Source organism: Carcharodon carcharias, chromosome 19, assembly GCF_017639515.1.
Source record: "Carcharodon carcharias isolate sCarCar2 chromosome 19, sCarCar2.pri, whole genome shotgun sequence".
Classification (NCBI taxonomy): Eukaryota; Metazoa; Chordata; class Chondrichthyes; order Lamniformes; family Lamnidae; genus Carcharodon; species Carcharodon carcharias.
Genome location: NC_054485.1, coordinates 39,865,724 through 39,879,011, shown reverse-complemented (window position 1 = coordinate 39,879,011; position 13,288 = coordinate 39,865,724). Strand labels below are relative to the sequence as shown.

At 39.4% G+C, this 13,288-nt stretch overlaps 1 protein-coding gene across 1 annotated transcript; it reads left to right on the top strand.

The window, feature by feature from the left end:
- The first annotated feature begins 2,188 nt into the window (after nucleotides 1-2,188).
- LOC121291596 (gap junction alpha-4 protein-like) lies at nucleotides 2,189-11,512 on the top strand. The gene is made up of 2 exons (XM_041213023.1): nucleotides 2,189-2,312; nucleotides 7,701-11,512. Exon 2 carries the CDS (start codon nucleotides 7,717-7,719, stop codon nucleotides 8,788-8,790), a length of 1,074 nt encoding a protein of 357 aa, XP_041068957.1. The 5' UTR covers nucleotides 2,189-2,312; nucleotides 7,701-7,716; the 3' UTR covers nucleotides 8,791-11,512.
- The last annotated feature ends 1,776 nt before the right edge of the window (nucleotides 11,513-13,288 follow it).

The window sequence follows — 13,288 nt, the reverse complement described above, 5'->3', positions numbered from 1 at the left end:
CACGTGGAGGTGGAAGGCCGGATCACCCATAAAAATGTGGACCATATAAGGAAGAGAGAGACGAATCATCAAGATTTGGTTCCACCAGTGACCATGACCGGGTCTGCGATTCCTAATGAAGATGCACCCCAGAACTGACATGTCTAATGTTCCTGTAAGAGTTGAGGATACAGAACAGCAAGTGTCCCCCGAAGCACCTGATGTTCAGGCAACTCCAGAAAAGGAGGTTCCTGACAAAGAACCTGAAGATGTGGAGCTGCGACATTCCACACAGATCAGAAAACCACCTGAAAGGCTGAACTTGTAAACTCCTTACCCAGTGTAAATATTATGTTGTCTTGAAAAATATCTACTTGTAAATATAATATGTACAGCTGAGTTAAAGGGAAAGGAATGTAATAATTATGGGGTTTTTTAGTGTGTAATGTACCTTTAAGAATAATACTTGTTAGGAAAGATCACGTGATCTATAGGAACCAATAGGAGAGTAGTGCAATCTACCTCCACAGTTAGTGTAGAGATAGAGTTGAAGCTGAAAGCACACGTGTGGTTGCTGCTGAGTATATTGTAAATAAACTTAATATTTTCAATTAAGTAGCGCCTGCACTTCGAACACTATTACAAATAGGCAACTCAGCCACCCTACAGTGCCCAAAGCAGAAACTCTATCCAATAGCACCTTAATGTAGTAAAATGTCTCAAGGCATTTGAGTCACATAAGGAAATATTAGGACAGGTTACAAAAGGCTTGGCCAAAGAGGTATGCTTTAAAGGCTGTCTTAAAGGAGGAGAGAGAGGCAGGGGGGGGATTTCTAGAGTTCTATTGAGAAGCACCAAATTAACTTGGGCACTATTACAGCTCCGCAGACTGGACAGACAACCTTACACACAAACTTGCATGTGCTCTTGGTGGCTAACAACAGGGGCAACATCTGCACTCAGGAAATAGCCTTCTTTAGATGCAAATAAAGCACTGACTTGGTTGCCTCAGCAGCAGCCATCAAACCTAGGAAACAAACCCCACCCCAAAAAAAACCACCGATCAACAAGCAGCAAAGAGCATCCACCGAGCTACAAACGCGTATTAAGTCAATTAAGAATATATAATCCTGGGGTGCTTTTGGGATCTTTGGTGCTTGAACTCAGGAGGTGTCACTTTTGCTTGGTTGGAGCAATCGACCCTAAGCAATTGGATGTTATTCTCGGATGATGAGCACTCTCATTGATATTTTTGAGTTTGCCAAGTACATCTGTTCCCACAACTTCACTTATACGAGCTAAAATCTCAGGCTATTTTAAGTCCTGCTATTTTTATGCCGTGAGTAGCATTGTGTTCATTCGTTTAAACAGTATATACAAACTTCAAATAGCCATGCTTAGTAAGGCATGTGAAGCTGTTGATCTGAGGAAGGGGTTAGTTCCTTGAGAGACCAAGGCAGTATCCATCTGCAGATTCTATTTCCCTGCCATAGGGATTTGACTAACTCTCCATGGGATAGTTTATGTTTTCCTGGCTGTATATGAACCCAGGGAAAATCAAGGATGAGGAAAGATCATTTGACTCTTAGACACTCAATAATCTGATTCCCCTAACTCTCCTAATCATGGATCCTCTCTTCCTAAAGTATCAACTCCAGGTGACCTGAATTAATCATCCCTACCTCATTATTTTTCCCAATCATCTAAGATTTCTCTGGAGCGCTTGGTAAATTTTAACTCTTTCTCTGGCTCTGCATCACTGGAAACCTCAAGATTTTCACAAGGTCAATGATTAAACTCAAAAAGCAAGAGGCTGCCTTATGATCGGAGTGAACTTCCTCAACCCAACAACCCCCTTCCTATCACCCCCGCACCGCGTTCCCCCCCCCCTCCCAAGGACTCTGAGCACCTGAGTCAGAAGCCCCTCTCCAACAATGAACGCTGGATTCAAGACCAAAAGATTAAAGGGTCTGTAATATTTGCCATCAAACTTTTTTTTCGGAGCTGCTTGCTCAGAGGGTGACGCTGGAGCTACAGGATTTACAGTTAGCGTTGCTGGAACTGTCATCCAGAGAGAATTAGTCAAATGTTGTTAATGGTGGTGATTTCCTTCCTGTTGCTGGACACAATCAGCCGTACAAGACTCATACATTCTTGCTCTACTACGTCTCCTGTTAAAAACAATATAACTTCTGGTTCTGCAGCGGACATCAGCGGTGACGTTGAAGGAGGTTTCCCTTTAAATGTTTCAACTCTCAGAAAGTGGAGCATTACAACCCTGGAGGCTGGGTGTCAAGTTACAGCGTCCTGTCTCCTTTTTAAACTTACTGTTGGTAAGTTATTGAATTCTACTCCCTGCTAAATTAATGGATGAAGGATGGCATGCTCAATAAGACAATATTATTAGTGTTACAGAACAGCCTGAAAGGAATTCTTTGAGAAGGAAGAAATGAATTACTGTGCCTCCACAGGCTTGAAAGTTCAAGTGCTTTCATAGTTTTAAAAACTGGGTTTCCCTTGTATGGTAAATATGTAAAGACTAATACCGTGCTTTTTATATTTGATTGACAAGTAGAGATAAATAGAAGCTATAATACTATACTTCTTCAATTTCTTCAATTTTGCATGCTGAAGTCTTTGTCACTATTTTGGAGGAACTTGTTGTTATTGTAGGATTGAAATCCTTTATTAGGATTTTTCTTTTGTTTTTTGAAACTGATAACAAAACATGTTGGTTAGATTTTCTGAACCTTAAGGGGAGGGTCTCCAAGGTGTTCAAACTTCTACATTTTTTCATGTCTTGTTAATTTACTAATGCGTTCTTTCTGTTGATGTGTAATATCTTAAAAGGAGATTTCTGTCCCATGATAACATCAGGTGCTCAGTTTTTCAGTTGTTAGTTCTTTGAGGATATCCACACTTACAAGGGGTCCCTGAAAATGTGTCAGTTTTGTACGTGGGGGGGAGGGGGGTTGTTATGGGTAATGCCTGGGTGTGTGTTAATATCTGCAGGAATTCCCAGGGAATGAGCCAAGATCTAGAGGGAGTCCCTAGGAATTTGAAAAGCAGACCCTTAGACCACTGTAATTGTCAGATGGAGTCTCTTCCTTAGCAAAGAATAATGCAGCTATTCCCACTGTTATAAATACTGACCAAAATAAATATGGGGAGGATTGAATGTTAAGTCACAGAGTTTACAGCATTTCTCTAGCTAGGCTAACTCCAGTCACCACCTTGGCTTTCATTACAATGAAGAAATATTAAATCTATCATTCCTATGTGCTTTATTCATGCATGAGCCATACCGCAATGACATCTGACTACACACAAAAGAAAAGTTGCCAAACAGCTTGGCAAATTTACCATTGCCATTTGTTGAGATAGAAGCAATGCTCATGCTGATAGCAATTCCATATGCAGGGCTGTGTAGATACATCAGTTTTACAGCAGTGGTGTTGGCAGAGGGGACATTGAGTGGAAAATATTCATCTAGCACAGTGAGCTGTGCAATGAGGACTACAAACCATCATCATGTCATTTTACAAAGACAGCTCAATTAATAATTCTTTCATCACATAGCACATGAAATGCCGGGGGAGAACCTGGGTACTTGGGGACAGCTTAGCAGGAACCCACAATTATTAAAGGACTGCTAGTTGCCCTTACGGCTGGCTCTATTTTTTTTGAGAGAAGCTCAATTCCAAGATCATATATTGCAAGCTAGGTAGGAGGAGTTCCCAGCAATGAAGAGCATCCCTGGTTGAGGGATGGGCAAGAAATGCTGGCCCAGCCAGCGAAGCCCACATCCCGTGAATGAAAAATAAAAAAAGAGGGAACTTGAAGCAGGTGCCTTCATCAAAAGATGCTGAGACATGGCAGTGTGATTAATTCCATTAATCCTTTGAGAACAGTAGCAAAATTACTTGAAGCAGGAAAAGAACCAGAGCCAAAATTTGTGTTTGTTCGGACAACTCCGTGCTTTAGAACCTTTCTGGTTCTCAGCTATGTGGAGAGACTAGATAAGCTGGAGTTGTTCTCCTTTGAGCAGAGAAGGTTAAGAGAAGATTTTATAGGGATTTTTTAAATCATGTAGGGTTTTGAGAGTGTAAATAAAGAGCAACTGTTTCAGTGACTAATGTGCTGGTACCAAAGAGCACAGATTTAAGGCAATTAACAGAGAACCAGAGGCATTATACATCAACAAGTTGTTATGTCTGGAAAGCACACTCTGCAAGGGTCGTGGGAGCAGATTCAGTAATAACTCAAAAGGGAATTGGATAAACACTTAAAATGAAAAAAAATTGTAGGGCTATGGGAAAGAGCAGACACAGACACAATGGGCCAAATGGCCTCCTGTTCTGTGTCATTCTATGATTGTATAATAATAACCTAATTTTAAGGCTGTGTTGGTTGATTCACATGGTGTGCATCAATCATACATTGAGAGAATTTACACAATCAAGAAGTTTTTGAGAAACACCAGAATCAAACTTTCACTGGAGGGAACTGCCTAAAGATTAATTCGTCAACTCCTAAAAATAAACCTAAAGCTTTCCACAGCCTCAGAAACAGTAACCAGTCAAATGAAAATAACTTGAGAGTTACAGATATTGATCCCAGGTGTAATGGGTGTACGGTGCAAAAGCATCATCACAATGTACAATTGTGGGAAACAATGCTGCACAGAAAGGGAGAGCATTGAAGCCCAAACCTTGTTTTGAGAGTGAGTGTTCAGCCTCTCTTACAGCTGAATTCAAAGTTAGGTTCCACACTGCTTGGCCCAATTTCAGTGGTGCACAAAAGTGATCAATTCACATTAATTAACATGTTCTTTCCCAGAAAGGGACTCAAAGGTTATTTATGGATGAGGTGGTTACTGTCAAGTGTTGCGCATTCCTATGATAGTTTGATTGTGTGTGATTGACAGTAACAATATAAAAAATGCAATTAAATGTGCAATTTCACTAGAATAACAGCTTGTGCGGTTAAACAGCTAATCGCTACAATTGGAGTTTTATTGGAGTGTTTTTTTCTTAACAGTTTAGCAGTAGATCCCATTTGCAAGCCTTGTCCTTTACAATGTGGAGACTGCATTCTGCTACTTTTATTGTTTCCCCAATCATAGTTGCAGCAATGAACTTGTTGGACTTAAAGTATTCTCATGCTATATAATCTTATAAATTAAATACAGACTGCAGCTGTAAATTATTTATTTACTTTAACTAAAGATACGAAGCATCAATATTAAATAAAATAATGCAAAAATAATGAACATACTGTTACGACCAAGTGAGGACGGGGGGAAGGACTCCCCTCTTTTTTTGCCACTTCATGGTTGAACATATAAAGGTTTTTTGAAATTTACAAGAACATATTTGACAAATTCAGTGTATGTACTTAACTATCTGTGCATTCATTACAAAGAACTCAGCCCAACAGGCTCACCTGAGTTTAAACGAGTAAGGGGTTAGTTTTTATTGTGCTAAAACCCCATCCAGGTAAATATACTAAAAAAGGTAAACACACACCACACATTACAAAGCAGAGGAGGTTGTCTTTTCGCCAAATTAAGATTCAACAATAAAAGGTTTAAAAGGATTAAACGATATAAAGAGTTCACTGATTATAAGTCCTTTGCTGCTGTTCACAGCTAAGGCAATTCTTAAAGCTGTAGTCCCTGTTTTATTTCCTGAAAAAACTGTTTTGGAATTTGAAGTTTTCAAATTTCTGTCTCCTGTCCACAGTATGCTATAAGCAAGCAGAGTTCACTTTAGTTGAAAGGGAGAGAGAGAGGCAAGCAGCTTTGTTGCTGCCTTCAATGTTCCTTCTCTAGACTGCCCTTAGCAAGCAGGGTTTTGTAATACAAGACATTTCAAAATGGTGATCCCAATTACATGACTTCTCTCTCCATATTGATTTGGTATTCCATAGAAGGTAGTTCATTAGTTCATGTTTGGATAGACCTCGGCTATTGTGTTACAGCCTAGGTGATTTTTTTTAAAATATCCAAGCTAGAATTTCTGAATGACTCATTCTTCCACGTAATGAACCAGGAAGAATATATTAACACCTCCAAAACAGCCATCATACCTGTCCATCTCTAGCCCAGCACAGAATGTGGCTTCTATAGTGACACAAATGGTGACAGCCATTTTAAGTTTCAGTCCATCTTTGAAGTAATCCTTGACATCAGCAGGTGTGAAATACCACAGGATATGTTTTAGCTGTAATCCACATTGGAAACTTCTAGAAGCTTGACAAACTTGCGGTTGTAGACATATCAGGCAGACTTCTAAAGAGAATGTTTTTGTTTTAACAATTGAAACTGCCCTTTTTAAAAAGTTCCATATGTGAGTCCAGCAGTTGAAATTGAAATTTAATATTTGACATCAACACACCTCCACATCAATATATACAACAAGGGTTTGTAAGGGGTCCATTACCTTTCCATGAATGATGTCTGAAGAATATAAATGTTTCTGATGATTCATTAAACCAAGGCTTGATTTTGTACACAGCAAATTTCATAGATTTCATCTTCCTCTGGCACGTTTGACTTCAGAATACCATATGGAACTATGACTCAATGTCACATCCTGAGCAATAAAAAAGCAAAACTTTTCATCTGATCATGTAACAGAAATGTGAAAGAATTCCTTACTCTTTAAAACTTTCTTAAATCTTTTGAATTAGAAATTTTCCATCGAGCTTATTGAGTTACATTAAAAATAATGGATATAATTATACATTTTACTATTATATTACTGTCTTTGCGGAGATTCAAATATGGCTATGGAATCCTCATCGATTAATGGAATGTCGGCCTTTATCTCACGAAGTTCAGAATACGAAAGTGAAGACGTGATGCATCTGATGTACAAAGCTTTGTTCAGACACCACCTGAAGTAGAGTTCAGGTTTCCCTCCCGAATGTTAGGAAAGATATATGGGCCTTGGAGGTGAGTTCAAGGCAGAGTGACTGAAGTTGCACCAAGACTTAAATGGTTAAATTATGAGGCCCAATTGCATATTTCTGGTTTGCATTCCTCTGTGTTTAAAAGATTTAGAGATGATTTAATCATAGTGTTTAGAAAAGGATTCGATTGAATAGATACTGAGAAACTATTTCCTTTGGTGCAGGAATCCAGAACAAGGGGGTGTAATATTTAAAATTAGAGCTAGGTCATTTAGGAGTGAAGTCAGCGGGCATTTTTTCACATAACCATTATTGGCAATCTGGAACCCTCTCACCTAAAAAGCTGTGGAGGCTGAAACAAATGAGATTTCTAAGACGCAGCTTTTTTCAGGTAAGGGTATTAATGGTTACGGCAAAAGGCAAATCAATGGAGTTGAGTACAATTTAACCATGATTTAACTGAATGGAAGAAGACGTTCAAGAAGCTGAACTCCTATTCTTATGTTCCTAATAAAATTACAGCATCTGCTCTTGAATTATAAATTTAGTGATCAAGTCCCTACATTTACTCCAATTACAAAATGAGGCATTCAATGGAAATAAAAATTTGTGTCAATAAAGAAAGGACTGACAATTCACTATCATACAATTTACACTAACACACTGCCAAAATTAGCCTCTGTGCATTGAACAACTGGCTACTAAAAGTTAAATAACTACCATTTCTGGACTATGTGATGGTAGTTGAATTAATGCAAAAACATTACCCATGATTGACAATGAGTGACTGTTTTTATCTTTGACAGGAAAGGGATCCAAAAGATGGGAGACTGGAGCTTTTTGGAAAAACTCCTCGATGAAGTACAGGAGCACTCAACCGTGATTGGCAAGATCTGGCTCACTGTCCTCTTCATATTTCGGATTCTGATCCTGGGCACAGCTGCCGAGTATGTGTGGGGTGATGAGCAGTCGGACTTTAAATGCAACACCAAGCAGCCAGGTTGTGAGAATGTCTGCTACGACAAGGCTTTTCCAATCTCACACGTCCGCTACTGGGTGCTGCAAATCCTCTTTGTGTCAACACCAACACTTATCTACTTGGGCCATGTGATGCATATATCGAGGCAGGAAGAAAAGCTGAAGCAGCAAGAGGAGGCACTGAGGTCCCTGCCAAGCAAAGACAGCCAAACTGAACTTATTGCAAAAGAGATTGCAAGGAAAAAGTTAAAGTATGGCATTGATGAGACAGGAAAGGTCAAAATTAGGGGAGCACTGATGTGCACCTACACAATCAGCATTATCTTCAAAATGTCATTTGAACTGAGCTTTTTATTTGGTCAGTGGTATTTATATGGCTTTGTGATGCCTGCCATTTATGCATGTCAAAGATTACCCTGTCCACACACAGTAGATTGTTTTATATCTCGTCCCACAGAGAAGACCATCTTCATTTTATTTATGTTTGTGGTAGCTCTGATATCGGTCCTGCTAAACTTTCTGGAAATGTTCCACCTCATTGCCAAGTGTATGATCAGAAATATTCAGACCAATTCCAAGAAACAACTCTTTCTAAAATCATCTGACTTTCCAGGAGGTCATTACATTGAAAAGGAATCAATACCAATAGAGTACATGTACCCACCTGTGGAAAGAACTCAGGGACCTTACCAGAGCTGCAACAAGTCCTCTACTGAGCAGAATTGGACGAACTATAACACGGAGCAGATATTGGCAGGCCAAAAGGTCAATCCCACACCACAGGGGCCATTGCAGCCATTTAACTTCTTTAGAGAAGTCCCCGACAAAGTAGACCAAAGCTCAATTCAAGAGCAAAGGCCAATTAGTCCAGTCAGCAGTGTAGGCAGTAGGAGAAGGGACAATGACATTGCAATCTGATTTCAGGTGAACATCAAGTTTGAATGAGCAATATTTAAGAACGGTTATGTCTGACAAATTGGTTTTTCAGATTTTTAGAAATAGTTTATGAGAGAAGTTGAATAAGTATCCAAGGTGAATTTTAACACACTTGACATATTTTAGGTACAGTATTAAGATGGATGCCATTGTGCTGAATAGTGGACAAGTACATGTCTCTGACTCAATCATTGCATTGAATTATTATCACATTTATAATTTATTTCCCACTTACTGTGAGCTTTCTGATTTCCTGGTTGATGTTCTGAGGTTGAATTATGCCCTTGAACTGAATGAAACATAGCAATGAGTTTTAAGCAAACAGGGCTGTTCAGCGCACCTTTAAGCTTTTATTTAAATGCGTTTCTAACTAACATACATTCCTCCAGTATGTGCCAGTAACCCTCAAGAAAAGGTTTGTCGAAAAATGTTGATGTCTTAATTATGTATTTTTTTCTTTTCTTTGGCATCCATATTGCAAATATATTTCTCATCCTCCTATTTGAGTGCCTGTTTTGTGCCATTTCCTGACTGAGATGCTGGAGTGTGTGACAGCTGGTGTCAGGCCTTTGCCAGTGCTTCTCTGTAACCAACCTGCCAGAGGCATGCAAAAATGGGTTTGATTGAGGTGGTCTTGGGAGTTAATTTTAGTACCGCCCACCCCTCACCCCCATCCCCATACATTAGCGCACTCGAGGTGGAGAAAACTGAATATTTCAATCAAGTCGAGGACAATTCAATAAAGAGTAATCACTAATTAATGAATAGCAATAAATAGTTAATGACATTACACACATCAAGCTTGGTACGAATAGATTTTATTTATTGGCACTAGTAGAATGATACATGATGTGGTGCTGACAACATAATATTACCAATGGTCTCAGTTACATTCAGTCAAGACACAGGTTAGATTTTCCACTCAATGACCGTGAATAGTTGGATATCCAGTTATAAGTTTTGCGCATATTTCTAATTGCAGAATTCTTCAATATAACCAAAATATGAAAAAAACAACAATTAAAGTCAAGATGGCACCATGTAAATTGTCTAATTAGTTTTAACGTTCGCTTTGTTTTTGATTTAGGGAATTTGGTTCACCAGGGATTGAGAGGCAATAAACCGGCTGAAAGCATCACAAACCATTAGAGCAAATATTAGGCATTTTATAACCATCACCTTGGTCAGAACCCCAAGATTAAATTCCTTACACCCACTGTCTGGGCAGCCCTGTGTGAATTATTATTCTTTGATGGGATCAGTTTTATGCTGACAGTGCAGTTGCAGACGGTAGTGTGGTCCAAAGTCTCTGCTGGTGATGACTATCATACAAAATTAATAATTAAAAAGGCATTCTACTCTAAGTTTATTGAGAAGTAAACGATGGTTGGTTACTGAGATTCAACACATTGAGTGTATATTGTAATAACTAATGTAAAATAGACACATAAAATAATACAGGCAGGCAACTCAAAGTACTGTATGTAAAGGTCATTTTAAATTTTTTACACATTTAACAAGGTAATGAATGATATGTATTAAAGAACAAGACAACTAAAAGAAAGTGAAAGTTTCACAGGCATTAATTAATACGGGATTACTATGAAACAATTCAAAAACAACAAAAAAATTATCACCTTTTAATAACTGATCCTTCCCTTGCCCCGGTTTCCAACTCTCTGCTAGCGCCTCCCTTGTGATTTACTGTGTTATTACTATTAATTAGATTGTACCTCGTCTCCTTCCCTCAATTCCGAAGATGTGCTCTTCCTCCTTCCCAGCATTGTGGCGTTCAAATCAAAACTCCTTACAATGTCTCCCACGTTCTGTCCACATACATCAAAACTGTAGAACTTCTCAGCTCCATCAGTCTTCCTTCCCCCTTAAGTCTGCAGTATTTTCCTCACCAAATGTGGTGTCACCTATTGTTGAGTTCGCTCATCTCTTTCTAATGTGGTGATGCACCACACCATGGGCCTTTCACGAAGACTTCTGAATAATATTTTTTTTAATCTTTACTAAATACAGCACATTTTCTATTCTGTAACCTCAAGGCAGTGATCTTGAATATTATGGAATAGAATTGAAAGAAATAATTGACAGCTTCACACCACGTTTTTTAAGAAAATGGCATACTTTACTCCTTATTTATAAATTTATTTGTTGCATAATTTCAATTTGAAAGTGTCACCACAAGCCTCAAGGCTCCAGTGAAAGTTCTATGGTTAAGGTATGTTATAATAACCAAGAAGCAAATCCCACACCAGCACTTTTCTCAGCAAAGTACTACGTTCCTGTCAGCTAAAACAGTCACAATCAAGTCAGCATCATATTCTTAGCAAAAAAAACTCCATGAACAGAATAAGGCAAAATTGATATAAACTTCAATGGCAAACCTTAAAAAGTGAAGGGGCCTTGCACAGGTCATCAAGAAATAAAAATGGCTACATGTGTGATCAGACTCTTGAAATCTGAAGTAACACTCATGACCACCTCCAGCAAGTTTAACTCATTGTGTTTGTCACACAATCCCAGCCATTCCACGGAAATGTGAGAACTGGAGGAAAAGCAGACAACTATTAGTTTTGTAAATAATCAGGTGATTCAATCAACTATTTGTTAAAGTGTATTGTACAAGTTGAATTTTATTTTAATTCTTGGTGCCATTTGAACTGCTGACCAAAATAAAATTTTTAAAAATTAATACCAGTCATGCAATTTCTGCAGTTTATTTTGTCTGGTTTTGTAACCAAAGATGTTTTAACCCCTTATGTGTCTGTGGATTTAATTTTGGAGCTGGGAAGCAGGTCTCCTGGTTGGAGTGGACACCAGTTCCCACAGAACTCTATTTGAGATTGACACAGTGATGTGATCCCAGGGACCGAACAGTGCAGAGGATTAGCACAGTACCACTCTCTGAGACTTAGATCATCAATTTAGCCCAAATCAATAGAGAAAAATAGAAAGATTTCACATATATCAGCACCACACATCTCAAAGTGTTTTACAGATGATGAATTACTTTTTATGTGTGATCACTGTTGTACTGTACATGGCAGCCAATTTACAACTTTTTTCATTCATTCACGGGATGTGGGCTTCACTGGCTAGGCCAGCATTTTTTGCCCATCCCTAGTTGCCCTTGAGAAGATGGTGGTGAGCTGCCTTCTTGAAGCGCTGCAGTCCATGTGGTGTAGGTACATACAGCAAACACTCACAAACAGCAATATGATAATGACTAGATAATGAGCAGGATTGTCGGGTCATTGGGCAGGTGCGGCGGGTGGGCCCTGGAGCAGCCAGGAAAAAGCCCACCGCCTGCGATCAGCCCCTGACTGCAATTTCACACTGGCTGGCCAATTAACAGGCAGCCAGCGTGAAAGGCACGCTGAGAAGCTCAGCATTGCCGGGGTGGGGGCGGGAGGAGGGCGAGCGCTAAAGTCTGCGTGTGCGCGGGGGAGGACGCACTGAAAGCTCCCTGAAGGAAAGGGAGCTTCTTCAGTGAGCTGAAGAATTTTAAAATTAAAAATAAAGATGTGGAAAATCCAATAAAATGTCCCCACATAGGACTCACCCACATGAAAATAAACATAATAAAAATTATGTCAAAACAATTTTTTAAAATTAATGTCAGAAACCTCATCCGCCCATGGATGAGGTTTCTTCAAAAATGCAAAGGCTGTCTGGCTTATTTGCCAACCCGCCAACTGTAAGGTTGGATGGGCAGTGAAAAACCTGTCTTAATTGCTAGTTTAATGGCCTTACTAGGCCCCTTAATTGTCAGGAGGTGCGCTGCCGACTCTCACGGGTGCCCACTGACCAAAATATCACGAGTGCACTATGACGTTGGGACGCTCACTCGACATCATCGCATGCTATTTTACGCCCTGATCGGGTTGACCACACGCCCACCCACGGGATGTAAAATTCTGCCCAAATGTGTTTTTTATGTGATGTTGATTGAGGGACAAATATTGGCCCGGAGAATGAGGATAATTCCCCTGCTCTTCTTCAAAACAATGCCATAGGATCCTTTACCTCCACCTAAACAGGTATGTGAGGCCTCAAGTTAACATTTCATCCGAAGAACAGCATCTCCAACAGTGCAGCACTACCAAACTGCACTGCAGTGTCAGCCTTCATTTTTGTGCTCAAGTCCTACAGTGGGAACTTCAACCTTGTGATTCAGAGATGAGAGTATTACGAACTGAGCCATGGCTGACACCAGTAGATTAAAGTCTCTTCTTTCCGATAAGAATCTGGCAGCCTCACTCAGGTGTCAATGTTGCTAGGTAATTAAAGGTTATTTTTGAGTCACATTATTATCTGACCACTCACTATTCAAGATTTAACCTTGAGATTGATATCAGCCAGAACAGATGATAAATTAGAGTTACAGAATTCTTCGCACCGAAAGATGGAATGCAACTCAAAAATATATAAAAATCAACCTTTTAGGAAAGACCTTTAGTCAAATTAA